Source organism: Accipiter gentilis, chromosome 8 (assembly GCF_929443795.1).
Source record: "Accipiter gentilis chromosome 8, bAccGen1.1, whole genome shotgun sequence".
NCBI classification, from domain to species: Eukaryota; Metazoa; Chordata; class Aves; order Accipitriformes; family Accipitridae; genus Astur; species Astur gentilis.
In genome coordinates, this window is record NC_064887.1 from 27,406,778 (window position 1) to 27,422,246 (window position 15,469).

General features: G+C 34.6%; 1 protein-coding gene across 6 annotated transcripts in view; it reads left to right on the forward strand.

Moving 5' to 3' along the window:
- Positions 1-15,469, forward strand: part of COL11A1 (collagen type XI alpha 1 chain) — a 164,285-nt gene that overhangs the window by 10,209 nt on the left and 138,607 nt on the right. For all 6 annotated transcript variants that reach the window (XM_049807754.1, XM_049807759.1, XM_049807755.1 and 3 more), the window contains exons 2-4: positions 7,102-7,269; positions 11,441-11,654; positions 14,091-14,253. In XM_049807754.1, coding sequence (XP_049663711.1) covers positions 7,102-7,269; positions 11,441-11,654; positions 14,091-14,253 — 545 coding nt within the window. The remainder of the gene's footprint in view (positions 1-7,101; positions 7,270-11,440; positions 11,655-14,090; positions 14,254-15,469) is intronic.

Genomic DNA, 15,469 nt, shown 5'->3' on the forward strand with positions numbered 1-15,469 from the left:
TACCTGTCCAATCTGCATCTATTCCAAGTCTACTGAGGACCACTGCATGCATCTGTGATAGGACCACTCTATATGTTTGGCCTCTTAAGACCTGACTAAGACATGAAATACTGAGTAAGATCCACAGTAGTGCGGAATTGTAGCCACTCATGGAACTGACCTATAAACTGTTTCTCAATACAGCTTTATGTAGGAAAGGATGGTTACAAACCTATCTGATAACCAATTAGCCTACATACATTAAAAAAGAACTTCTGAGGAAGCACTCACAAGCATGCAGAATTTTTTTTCTTCTGCAGATAAAAAAATTCCTAGTAACAGAGTGTCCAGGTCATTTTCTATCAATGAAATGAATCTGATACAGAATTTGTCAATTGATTTGTGACAGCAACAGACTTAAATTACTACTAAGATACTGTGAGTGGAAGCTGAAATGTGTGCGAAGAAACAGGAGCTCAAGTGTTTCATATACTTAAGTGTAAATTTATTGAAACATACACATTAGTTGCTTAGAGTGATATGAGACAGAAGATTCTATTTGTGTGAAACAATACAGCTCTATTTTCAGTGTGTGTTAATGTCCTAATGTTTACATACCTAGCATTTACATTAATGTCACTCAGTACATTGATTTGAGTAAACCTATGCAATTTGAGTAAGCCTATATGAAGAACTTCTTTTGGTTTTGGATCATTGCTGCAGTTGATGAGTAGCTAGAAAATTGTGAAAAAGCATCTGTTGTAAATCAAAACATTTTCATAAATGCAAAGTCACTAAAATGAAGATAATTAACTTTACAACATGATTGTAACTAGAAAGATAATATGTATAGATTTTACTCTTTTATCCAAAATGATTGCTATTGGTGTAATTCCAAAGGCAACACGGCTGCCATTAGGTGCACTGTTGATCCATCTTTTTTGTGTTCTGTACAGTTTGCCTTTGGAGGGTCAGATGGGCTTTATCACAATGCATAATTTTGATGGTGGCTGCTGAAGCACAAACAAGAAACTTTATTGGCTATTACTAAGATATTAAGTTTGCCATGATCTCAGTTACAGACAGGATACGTATTTTATAAACTAAGAAGATATGATTAACCACCATGCATTTATTTACCATCTACATTTAAATGAATCCATATGTTATGAACCAGACCTGGCCCTTCCAATGCAAATTTTCTTGCATTTGATACAACTTGTCCCTGTCTTGTGATGTATATCCTTTTATCTAGGTTTATGTGGTCACCTACAAGAAGCATTCCCATAGAGAGATGTGGAAATGCTAAGCATTTGTACTGAAAAATAAGGTCATCCTTAAGACAAGGAGGCTTGATGTTACATATTGAATAAGTCATCAGCACAGACTGTGTGTCGAAACGACTTCAGTTTCTGCATTGTTGTACAGTTTCTCAGTCCCTCGTTTCTCTGATATCATAACCTGTATTGTTATGGTCCCTGGGAACCTCCTCCATGGACAGTTTCCACCAAGAGAGAGGAAGAGCCATATTACATAATAGATTCCAGCTCAAATGTATCAGGAAGTCAAAGTGAAGGAAGCAAGTCCTCTGATCTTGTATAAGAAGTGCTGTTTATATTTTTGACTTTATAACCTATCAGAAATGAATCTGCTGTTTCCACCAGCTTCTACTTAACTCCAGAAAAAATCACATTGAACAATGGCAGTAGTTGTTAGGTATAATGCAATATAAAGGCATCAGAATTTGATCCATATGTGTAGTATCAGTATTAATAGGAATGATATATCACAGATATTATTTCAATTTAGATATTGTGGAATGAAATGAAAGCTATGATATTTTTAACTGGGAATGTATGATCAAAATGTAGTCTAGATTTTTACAGAGGTTCTTTTTCAATCTGTAATTGCATTATATTTTTGAAAGATGTGGTTATTAATTCACTGAATAGAATGCATTGTCATAGCCTTTAAAATAAATGTATCATTGTATGTATAGGAAGCCTAGGCTTGAAAATGCTAACCAAAAGTGGAAGTCAGTTTTTATATGCGTTTTCCTCCTCTCCAAAGAAATAGAAAAAACATGAAGTTTCCCTCATGTAATTCACTCCTGATATTCTGTCCTGGCCTGGCAGTGTAAAAGTGTGATCTAGTTTCCAGTTTATAACTACTTAACTCTACTGAATCCTTTAATTTCCAGCAGAGATATGCTGACAGAAGTTTTTTTTTCTTTCTTCTTCTTAGTTAGCATGTTTTTACACATATTTTAGTACCATTTAAAGTAGCTTAGAAGATTTTATATTTCTTTCAATCTGTCTCCCCCCCCCCCCCCCCCCCCCCCGCCAAGGTTCCTGTTTTGTTCCTGTGGAAGAAAGCTAAAGGGAAAGCAAAGGAAGATTAAATATGGGTTTGGAGTTATATTTAATATGAAATGCTCTAGAATAAATGTTCTTTCTTATCCATACCACTACAAATATGGAAAGCTCATTGAGTGAATGGATGTACTTCAGTCACACCACAGTAATGAATACCAGAATTTGGCTCTACAATTTTAAATATTGCAAGTTACAAGTTATTTCAGGTCTTGAGATGTTACACCACTAATTTTTTTGTGTGTGTGTGTGCTTTACCTTCTTTATGTTTGAAAACCAAAAACTTATGCTGGAGCTAAATGATTGACATTTTGGTGTCTTGAAAGATACTAGGGCACTCAGGTTCCCATCTCACACAATTTTGTGTTCTAAAAAGGGATTTTTTAGGAATTCTTCTTGCCATTCCAGAAATCCCAGCACTTTTAAACACTTCTCATCTGGCTACTACTGTGTAGTCTGTTAGTGGCAGTGAAAGTTGCACATGTCTCTCAACTTTTTTGAATCAAGGACATATGCTGTTGAACTTTGCACTATAATATTTAGTGAGAAGAATGTTCTCTTGCAGTTTGTTCTCCATCAGTGGAAAAGTAGCACAGTGGAAACTTGCTTTTAGATTGCAGTCTGAAACTCAGGAGAGCTTAATCTGAAAAATGCAGGCTTGCCCTCATGAACACAGGCTTCTTTTCAAAGGGTTATCTCGTGGCTTGCCTGCAGGAGGTGGCCTTCAAGCAGCAGTGCAGCGTGGCCATAAACATCTGCATGAAAGGACCCAATTTTAGGGTCTGGTTCTTGTATTTTGTCAAATTTGCCATGGCAAACAGAGTTGAGTTTTCAAAGCTGATGTCAAGGTTTCATAAGGAGCATTAACTGCACCCCAAGAACTGCTGAACGTAGCTGTTTGCATGACACTTATTTGTTGGTTATTTCCTTGCCATCTTAAATCTTAGCACCAAATTGGAAGGATGCAAAAGCATTACATCATATATCATTAACTTGCAGTTTCCTTTACTTCTTTTATGAGAAAACTATCCAAGAAAATTAGACTAGAAGGTAAAATCATTTAGGCAAGCTGCTTTATGCACTCTAAGGAAATTCTTGTGAGAGACCCTGGATCTGCCAATATATGGGTTACATTAATGTTGCTCTATATAAATACAAGTTGTAATCTTAATTTGTGGGCCATGGAAACAGGCAAACTGCATGGCCTTAGCGGTGGTGCTGTTCCTGGCTATTTCTTAACCATTCCCAGAAATTGTGTGGGAGCAGAATGCTAGAGAAGAGGCAGTTTTCAGGAAGAGCTGAAGCTCCCAGGATACAGTGACACTGAGCACTGCAGAACCTACAGAAACTGGCAGAGAGAAGCCACAGTTTCAGCTGATAGCTTCCAGACTACGCTCTTCCCTGACTGTGAGTTGTCTTCCTACCTCTCCACCCCAGTCTTCTAAGTAGGCCAGTGTTGACTGTGCAAGGACTTCTCATCGTCTTTTATACTTCAAACAGGACAGCTCTAAACACAGCTGGTTTACACTGCTGTTTTTCAAGAGCTGTTTATTTTTGAGTGGATTCGTACGTGTGTGTGCTTTGTGGCATATTGAGAGCAACTGTGTCTAGTGCTTTCTGTAGAGGCATTGAGCAGATCATCTGAACAGGCACAGTGAACTCATCAAGAATTTTGAGACTAATGTCATGGCAGCCTGGTCAGGGCTACTGAACACTTGCTCCAGCTAGGTTGCCATAGTTCCAGAAAATGTAAATAAAAATCCTGGAATGCACTGAGACAAAATTTCCACTAGCAAAAAGAGGGTGTTCCTGCAGAAACCCCAATATGTGGTAGCCCTATGCATGACACAGGAGGAGTGTAGGGGAGAAGGGCTTTACACAGTAAGGCCTGTTTGCAGCTGGGAGGTGGCAATAACAGCTGTGAGGAGACTTCCAGGCCTGCTACCTCCCAGCTGAAATATAGGATTGGTTGCATCCTAATCTGGGCATTTGGTAGGAGTCAAGCCTGGGTTAAATAATGACACACACAAGAATGTTGCAAAAACATTTATGAGGAAGAGGCACAAACTCAGTCTGTTTATTTCATAGACTGAATGATATGTAGGTTTCTATCAAAAGCAAATTTTTGTGAAGAAGCATATTAAACCTTATACATTCCTGCCTGGTTTATCTAAAGACTTCTAAAGAACTTCTTTACTTTTTAACTATTGGTCGGAGTGGCTATCTGAAATCTTTTATATAAATTAGGGGAGCAGTTTCTGCTACTTGTGATCTGTAAATATTTAGTAAGTCAGCCATATTATATCTGGACATAGACTAATTGCCTCTTTTGCATAAGTTACTTCATATAACTTGTAATTTCTATGACAAGTTACATTTCTAGAAATCCTTGTAAACTGACTAATGTTTTTGCTATTTACATTTTGTGAATCACAGTTTGCAGAAATAAATGTCATCTATGGACTATTGACAAAATGTTTGTTCTTATTATTTGGAGTTTGTGGTTTGCAGATTGTTCTCTTCTATTATTATTCTGTTTCTTGTCTGGAAGCTTTTTAGCAGCAGAGCTAGCAGGGAGTAATGAATAATCTTGTTTATGGGTGAATAGTCTCCCAGTCAGCCAGGCAAAGAACAGCCATTATTCAAAAAAATAATGAAGAATCTGGTATAAATTATAGAATAGAGCAAAGGAAAAAGGAATGTAGCAGTGGTTGACTTATACAGCGACTTGGAATTTTTACTAATATTTGCAGTGACTGGTTCTGCATTACTTTACTGGTTCAAATTATTGTAGGTACTGCAAAAATAGCCATTCGTTACCAGAAAAAAAGTGTGGCAGTTCCTTCAGTATGGTAGTAATTTTAAAATTGTTTTGAATACCTATAAAGAATACATTATATCCATTAAAATCATTTAGTCAGTACTTAACAGAGAGGTAAGACTGTTTCAGAATTTGCATGCTCTTGAAACTTTTCTTTTTAGAATGTTTAAATATAATTTCTTGAATTTGCAGTGTATGTAGATTTTAAGTAAATTCAGGTGTATACTGTAGCATTCATTCAAAATGTATTAGCTTGCAACAAACATTAGCTGTTGGATTTATATTTGATAACACGATCTGATGGAAGAAGGAAATGAGAAGTTGCGTGATGTGAAAAAAAATTAAAGAAGCTCACAAGCATTTTCTTCTGAATATATTTTAAGACAAGTTATGTGCATTCTAGGCTGAGAAAACCTCAGATTTTGTTTTTATAGAATATACTTCTCGTGTTATTCAAAGATAGGTTTAACCACAAAGTTGAGTTCTTCATATTTGGCAATGCCAAGAGATGAATAGGATGGGCTGGTTAAACTTTGTTCACATCTGCTATTGATAGTGAATATACTAATGTGACTTATGAGATACTACAGTGACAAAAAAAAAAATAGTATCACTGCCTAGGACTGTACAAATAGTAAGAAAAAGGTAGATACGTTTCTATCAGTGAGTGTAATCAGAATATCACTTTGCCTATGTTTTTACACTCTTTCACTTGTTGTTTGCAAATAGTTGTTCAAACAGTTGAATATTTGCACACAGTGAATTTTGGGCCTTAAGTTGATATTTGTTGACACATAAGAAAATAAATTAGCTATAGTTAATGCCACAGTGCAGTTCAAAAACATGAAGAAGGGTCAGATTTACCAAACACATTTCTCAGCTTTAACACTGAAAGTCATGTAAAACTTTGTATTTCTAGGTAAAGTGGTTATGAGTTTGCCAACATAAAAAATGCAGAATAGTCTAAGTGAAAAAATGGTCTGTTGAAATTCTGTTTCCACTCAAAAAAAAAAAGTTACTGAAGTCATGATCTGTAGGGAGTATGAGAATGAACACCTTACTTTTTTCTAAGAGAAAAGATATACAGTAGGCAAACTGTATTCTCTCACTGCCTCTGTTGTAGTGCTTGTCCATTCAGTACTTGGCCCTTTTGCCATGGTGAGCTTTTATAGATTGAAGCTTTGTTGTTGGCTTTTTTATTTATATATTATCTATTAAAAAATTTTTTTTATGAATATCAGTGCAATAGCAGCTCTGGATTTCAACTTTAAATTGTTAGACTCTGAGCATAAATGCAACCTGATTGTACTTGGGCTCTAAAGTACAAATCAAGTCCATTTGAATTTTAACTTGGAAATAATAAAAGATTGTGATTCAGTCCATTGACTCCTTGCAGGCAAAGCAGGTACATTTTTCTTTCTCTAACTCAATGAGAAACAAGATTAGCTTCTTCCTTATAACTTTTTGTCTGAGAAAGCAATCATATGTAATCAGAATATATTTTAATGTGAGCAACAGACGAGTTTCTGATGGTAGATTATTTGTAGCTGAATACTTCTGATACTTTTGTGCACTATTAAAATCAGTTCTGCTTCTTAGAAATCACGCACTGAAAGAATGTGTTGTAAGTTTCAATCACCAAGTTTCTCTGCGTTTGGGAACCGGTGATTTTCAGTCTAGTCAAGTAGTTCGAAAATTTGAGCATAACAATTACATTGGATGTGATGAACTCTATATATTTAAAATGAATAATCCTCTTAAAATAAAATTCTGGTGTAGGAGTAATCTGCAGTAAATCAAAATAGGATGCAGCTACTGCTATGATTACACATATACTTTTGCAATGAAATTAATATCCTTTTTAGAGGCTGCATACTGTAGAGATGCAGGATGAATAATTCCTTTTGTTGGTTTTTTTTCCTTTGCCAGCTGAACCCGTTGATGTGCTAAAAGCATTAGAATTTCACAATTCACCAGAAGGAGTATCAAGGACAGCGGGATTTTGCACAAACAGGAGGGATTCAAAAGGATCGGATGTTGCCTACAGAGTTTCAAAAGCTGCACAGCTGAGTGCCCCAACAAAGCAGCTGTACCCAGGTAAGACTGTCAGAAAGCTATTACTTTGGTAGATTATCTTACTGCCTATGTTTTTATGGTATCTAAAGCACAGCATGCAGTCCATCATCAATACCACAAAACAATTCTGTTATCCCTAGAGCTGGGCCTGCATACGGATGACAGGACATGCTCTTTATCTGCTGAATGAATCAGTTTTTATTGGCTTCAGTTAAAAAGCTCTTCATCAAATTCTGTGTCACTGGCAGAATTGGTGTGTAAGCCACGTTACCTGTTCTTTCACAATGCTGTCTAATGGAAAGCTTATTTGGTGGCTTTGGCAAGTTTCCTCCAGTTTCAGTCCATTTAAAAGCAGTACTTCCTGGAGTAATGCTGCAGTGGTAGAAATGAGTTGTGGTTAGCCATTGCAAAATCATTCCCAGAAGTACCATCTGTTAAGAATTAACTAAGAGTATCTGGGTATTTGGGGGACTAAACAAACAAGGCTAGTTGTGGATGGCAGGTAATGTGATTTTATCTTCTCTCAAATTTCTCTAGAATGAAATAATCACAATTTGGAAAAGATTCTCCAGATGTTGAGGAGAGACTTTTATTCCATTATTTTGCTGTCACTTGTCACTTGACCCAAACTGTTGAGGAAAATGATCATAAGAATATTAAAAATGAAAATTGAGGAACATTTAATTTTTCTGCTTTGATACATCATGCAGACTTTGAACAAGTCTCTCTATAAACATACAGATTAGATGTTGGGAAAGAAAAATACTTCATTTTTTGTCTTTCAAAGTAGCAATCATGTAGATATCATTCAAGATCTATAAGAGCATGGAACATTATTTTGTAATAATAGTGCATTCCCAGAGGAACATGGGAAATGGCTATACACAGTTCAAGCATAATTTACATGTCCACTTAACTCATCAGTCTACTTTTTTGTTCATGGAAGAAGATCAAAGCAAAATTCACTACAGATATAATATCTATATTATTTTTTAACACAGTTCTTCAGTTTTTAGTATATCCTCTCAACTAAGATGCATATAGTTAACAGAGCTATCCAGCTGAAAATATCATTCACTGAATGGCACATTACAGTCTACAATGTTTTGCTGATATTAGTGTAACTATGTATATAATTAATTACTACATCACCTAAGTAAGGTTAGCAGAATATAGGCTGCTCTTCCTTTAAAAATACAAAAATGATCCATTGTATTGAAAAACTGCACAAGTTGCACAGTGTAATAAGTTGGCACATTTATATTTTGAGTTTTACAATGTGTGTCACTAAAGCCATGTGGTACAACAAAAAACTTTAAATGAGCATTGAAATACAACTGGACATAAGATTAAATTGACTTGGAATCACTGGTATTTTTGAAAGTTTAGAACAGTGCAAGCACCTTCTGCTAAATCAAAGCCTGAGAGTCTAGAGCTGGAAGTCTGAGAGCTTGGGTTGTCTTGCACTTATTCATGAATCAAATCGTAGCATAAAGAGATTTGGCAGCTGTAGTAATAACTGTTCATATGATTCTTGAATGCCAGAACAAATAAGTACCTCATGTTGTTGGCTGACATCTAAATTTCTATAGCCTTTGACTGCCTTAATTTAGGTGCTCTTCTTATTAATGCTTTCAGTTTCTGCTTTACAACTGGAATGAGTTTGCTTGATTTTACCAATCTGTTGTAACGCTTCTCTGTGCAGGAGACAAATAAAGAAGCATTACTCACTCACACTCTGTAGTAGTCAGAAGATATCCCAGATCAGACCAAATTGTGAGACATCATTTTAGCTAAACAATACAAGTTCTAATGCATCCTACGCTTGCCTTCATCTAACTCCTGTAACTCATCAGGAAGTATACGTATCTTTTAGCTACTGTAGCTCTAAGGGATCTCTGAATGGCAAAAGCTGGGAGCATCAATATATCCATCTTTTAAAAATGGATCTGATAATATTTTCCAACTTTCCAGAATATAATAAGCATTGATTTCACTGACTGGAAGGCATTATGTAATTCTAAAGATACCTGCTTGGATTTTTGTTGTACTGTTTGTTTATATGCTCTTAGTTATCTTTTACAAAAGCATATAGGAATGACAGGAGTGGCAACCCAGATATATACAAAGATTTTTCTAGCAATTTTCCCTCCAATTATTATTGTTATTTTTGATTATAGTTCAAATAGAACCATACCAGTAAACAAGAAATTTAAAAGTAGTTGAGAAGACTTCAATAACTATTCCAGACATGTGTCAAAGAACTATATATACATAGCAATACATAAAGTATTACATGTTAGAATGTCATTCATTTTTTTACTTTTTCAATCAAAACTGTATTTGGAGGAAATTTACTTATAATTACATGATGTAGGTGCAAGATAAAACATTTGGGAATATTATGTCATAGCAATAATAACAGAAACTACTGAACTGAGGCACATGACTCATTTTCAGCTACCTTTCTTAGAAAGCTTCCAGGTTTTTTTTCATAGGATGTTATCTGTTTGAAGAGCACATGCCCAGACTGGTTGAATTAGTGTCACCTGCCATAAGCATTTTCAACATATCTTTCAGATTAACAGTGCAGACAGGGCACGTGTTTAGTACTTTTCAAATAATTTCTTTGGCCTTTGTTGACAGTCAGCTTTTCTCTTTCTTTTCCTTTTTTTACATCTCTTTACTCTGATGTTAAAAGCTATAACATACAGTTTAATGTGTAAACTAGCAGCTTTACTTTGTCATTAAAAAACTTGACCAAAGGCTCACCAGAGTAAATGAAATGTTTCCTATTTATTGAGCTTTGATCCCTTCAAAATAAGCTGTTAAAACAAGCCCTAAAGTGGTCTATATTACTACAGTGTTTCAACAACCTTCTATGAAAAAAGTTAAAAAGATGGTAGAAAGCACATAAAACAACATTGCAGCAGACAATATAATAAGTGTAAGACTAGGGATTTTCTGGTTTAGAAGAGTAGTATGTCATTTAAAAAGCAATGAAGATTTTATGCATTTTGTTTACATATTGTAACTAAAGAGTTAACGCCATCAATACCTTGACCTTACGGAAGGCTCCATAGAGTCATGAAAGAGTTTTCCCACAAGGCTCGTCTTGGAAACAGTCTTATATTTTCTCCATTGGAAGAAGCAATTCCTAAGTCAGCTTTTGATGTTGAAGTCTTACATACATTTATTCATTACAAAAATGTAACATATTATTTTATTAAAACTTACTGTATTATATTATTAAAATGTTTAAGAACTTTTTACCCACTCTCACGCATGCAAAGTTACAGTTACATTCATTGCCAACATTACGATTAGATTCTAATCTGTGTATTTCTTGCATGTCAAATTGCAGCTGAATCCACACAGATCCAGTGTTTATTCTGAATTTTAGAATCTCAGTCTTACACTTCATTCGTTATTAAGCCTAACAGACTTTCACATCAAGTGAAATGCAGATTTACCACTAGATTCAACAGGAGCAGTACTGAGTACAAACTTCAGTCCGTCCTTTATAAACAAGCTATACCCACTTTTAATTTTGTTTATTTCTAGTTGTAAAGGATGAAACAATGATTGATATATAATCTCTACTTCAAAGAGAAAGCATCAGGGAATAAATGAAAATTAAGTGTTCTTTGATATTGCCTAAGGCTCCTATTAAATAAAACCAGTTATGTAATTTTTTCAATGTTATGCACAATATTATTCTAGAAGGACTCAAATATATATTATGAGAGAGAAATTAAAACAAGTGTTATCAAGGGAGATGAAGTGCCTGGGAACATATTTGCTATAATATAAATACTTATTGAGTGAAATTGTAGTGCATGCTTTAAAATTAGAAGATAGCTAAAAAGAAGATGAATAGAAAAAATAATGAATGTGAAACTATCATAGTTCTTTCATATATTGTATTATTACATAAATTCACAATAGGTTTACAAGTCATGTTTTTAAGAACCATTAAGGTAAATCTTTCAGGAATTAAAGCGAGACCACAAACAAAAAAAAAGAGAGAAAAAATTTTCCTGGTGTGATTCTTTATGTATTCATTTAGGAGAATTAGAAAACCCCAACAGTTTGTATGTGGGATCCTCTGTGATTATAGAAAAATGTAAACCTTTAAAGAATGGTTTCATCTTTTCTGAATTTGTAACTGTGTATATCACTTTGTTTACAGGTGGAGATTTTCCAGAAGATTTTTCAATTTTAATGACAGTAAAGCCTAAAAAGGGTATCCAGTCCTTTCTTCTGTCTATCTACAATGAGCAAGGAATTCAGCAAGTAGGTGTTGAAGTTGGTAGATCCCCTGTCTTCCTGTTTGAAGACCAAAATGGAAAACCTGCCCCAGAAGACTATCCTCTTTTCAGAACAGTCAACATTGCTGATGGCAAGTAAGTATAAAATTTTAAGACAAAAAATAATACCACAGACCACTGTATAGGTGATTATGGTCTTTACGAACAATTATCTGAAATATTTAAATAAATGAGTAACACAATTTCCAGCTAATTGGACTGCTGTGGTACAAAATCAGAGAACCTTTGCAACAGAATACAGTTCCAGCTTCAAATGGTATATACAGCTACAAATAAAGCCAAACCACCTTTCTTATTTGCCATTTCTATAAATCAAGAGTGAAGAAATAGTCATAGAAGTTAAACCCACCAAAGCTAAACCTATAAAGATTCTTCCTGTGCAATATAGAAAGAAACACTGTTTTCAGAAAGACTCAGGGAATATTCTCACTAGAAGGGCTGTCTGGTCCATTTGAAGGTGATAGGCAGAGTGAAGTTGACAAAACAGCATAGATTTTGTCCTGTCCTGAACCAAAACAAATAAGATGGTTTGAGATGTCTATATATAATGAAATCAGGGAACAATAAGCTGGACAATTAATCTGAAGTTCTGCAGGGACCTACACTGCACAGTCAGTAAAGGCAATTAATCTCTCATTATTAATGCAGTTGTTAATTATTTGTACCTAACTTCCCTTTGTAGACAAGCAGTTGTTCTCTGAGAATGTCATTCTAGTGCTTGTAAATGGACATTCATTCTTTTAAAGGTCTTTTTTTTATTGTGCTGCAGTCCAGGAAGAGCAGCCACAGTCTTCAGAGATACACAGAATGAGATTTTATTAAAGCAAAAGAAAACGAATCAGTAGAGAAGGAAGGGCAAAAATTCAACTATAATGAAATATGTTTATAAAGCAATAAAGGATAAAAAAGGAGAAAAATAATTGTCTTCTAGCCCTTGTATTACCAGAGAGTGGAATTATACCATGAAACCTAAACTCGATGCATTTCCCTAGCAGGAGTGATAAAACAAAGCAGCAAACTTTTTTTTTTTTTTACATTTACTTCCTCAAAATAACAAAGCTTTGACATGGGTTTCAGAATTTCACCCAAAATATTGAGAAACTTATAAAAATGAAGAAATCAAAATGAACTTGGTTTGGTACAATTTCCTGCGGTGAGACTATACAACTTCTAAATCAACTAGAGTCAGTCCTGTCCACAGTGGGTTGTTTTCATGCTTTCAGCTTCTACGTGCTTTCAGAAGATAGACCAACAATTTTCTTCTGACTCAGCTATTTTATGAAGGATCTGGGACAACAATCTTAATCTCAAAATGAGATATATTTAAAAAGTGTAAACAGTGTAATGTGCCTGAGGATGCATGGACAGTTTGCTTTTATAATGATAATGTTTAACCGTGTTCCAGAGAAAACATGGAATTAGAGTTCTGGCTCAGTGATACTGTTTAGCAGTCAGATTCCATTAGCTTTGAGGTGTTCCTTTTGATATACAGAAGCTCTTTGTAAGAATGATCTAATCTGTCTCTGTGATTTAGACAACCTTAGTGCTACAAATGCCAACTAAAATAATTTGATTCCAGCCTTTCTCTTACCAGTCACTAATATGACATACTTTGACACTTTTTGCCCTGGTCTCTCAAAGATTCTTTGATGTTTTTCTCCATATTAGATTAGAGTGTCCTGGTCTTGCTCTTAGATATTTAAGTTGTCATAGCAGAGAGTCTCACTAAATTAATGTGGTCTGTCATGATAATATAGTGTCATAAAGAGCATAGTATATTTGAGCAAATTTTATACAAAACTTTATTCTCAAATGTCTTTAAAATAAAATCATTTGTCACTATTCTGAATCAATTTATTCACTTTTTGGTGAATATTTATGTAGGCAAAGCTATTGTTGCAGGAATATTGGCAAGCATTTGTAAGTATATGTATCTGGAAAAGCATCTGTTGGAACTGTGGTACATCTTTGGAAAATCTCTGTAGCTATAGGATACGTTCAAATAAGCAAAAGAACATGGTAAAATTTTGGGGATTGATCACAGAGAACAAATAGTAAAATCTAAATAACAATGGATAAGGTGCTGGATTAAATATATTTGCACAATTAATTCCTTAAGTAATTTGAAAAATCAAACACATTCGTAAAAATAAAATCTTCTATCAGATCGTTCAATCTAATAAAATGTAAACAGTGCACTCGCTTTTAACTTGAGTTTACTAATGTTCTCTGGGTAAAGCTTCAAAGGTCAGCTTGAACTTCATCTTATATAGATATTCACAATAAGCTATGGATAAGATTCTTTTGTACTGAGGGACAGAAATTGTACAGTGAATAGACAAAACCGTGTACATTTGTGCACATATGAAAGAAGGAAATAAATGGAGACATTTAAAATTTTATCTGTGACTTGATTGGTGCACAATCTGCAATAAACTCTTCATAAAAACACAATGACTTAGTTTTAAAAACATAAATTACAGTAGAATTATGGTTTGTTTTTTTTATTAGGTGGCATCGAGTAGCTATTAGTGTGGAGAAAAAAAGTGTTACAATGATTGTTGACTGTAACAAAAAAACTACAAAACCACTTGAAAGAAGTGACAAAACAGTTGTGGACACCAATGGCATCACTGTCTTTGGAACCAGAATTCTGGATGAAGAAGTTTTTGAGGTAAAAATCAATACTGAACAAATGGAACTGAGTGATTTTCTGTTGAGTGAAGTGCTTAATGAAAATCAGAATAAATTTTTTTGGGGAAAAACTGGTATAATGTAGAAACTTTGATTTATAGTATCCTGTTAGGATAGGCTGAAATAAAAGAGAAGTAAATGGGAAAAATGGGGAAATGTCCCTATTGTTCGAAGATATGATGCATTTTTCTGTCCTTTAGATTATGTTGTATCTGGAGGGGCTTGCTTTTTTTGTCTTTCTGCCTAATATTGACATACCTGAGATATTTAAGAGAATTAATCTTGAAAAGCTGAGTAATATGATACTGAATCACTTTATTTCTGTCTCACTTAAACATTTACAGATATTTGTGCATACTAACAGTATTTGAGAGAGGGGGAGAAGGACCTGGAAAGTTTTCTGTGTAATATGAATCCATTATATTGTTTATCTCACTTATTACTCTTTCCAGTAACTGGAACATACTTTGGCAATAAGGATGTATATGTTTCCATCATCTACTGGCCAAAAAGTACATATAGGAAGGGTAAAATGCCTCTGAGGAAGTATGTGACTGCCAATCATGAGGCCTTTCTAGGTAGAATCCTTATGTCAACGATTATTTTTACAGCCTAATAGTGAAGCTTCTCTAAATCTACACTATTGAGTTTCTTTTATGATATTGTTATGCAACAGTCAAAACTGTCAAATTTAAATTAAAACTGAAAAATAAGAAGGCACAGATCAGTAGTTAACTTACTTTATACTGAGAACATCTGTGCTCCATAAATGTGCAGAGTTGTAATCCTAGCTTTAAGCAGAGCATATGCTTGAGAAGCTGCATAAGTATCAAGACAGGAAATATGAATTTTGAGTCTAACACTGTGGCATTGTTATCTTTCATTTCCAAGGACATGATGAAACATGAGCCTTTTGAATGGGGAAATTTCTGGGATGATTTAATAGGTCAACCAGTATGATATGTTTGGTATTCACAGCCTAATTTACCTGTAGTCCCCAGTACAGTTTGCACATCTGAGGGACATTATTTTCCATTTGAAGATGAATTCCATACATGCCTTATCTGGGGTGGGACGAGGATTTCTGGTCTCCGCATGGGATAATGGCTTTTGATTTTCATTTGTATTTCTTTTTTAGGTCAGAAACCAAGTCCCACAATATATGTATTTGGCAATAAATTGTCAAATTAGGTGCA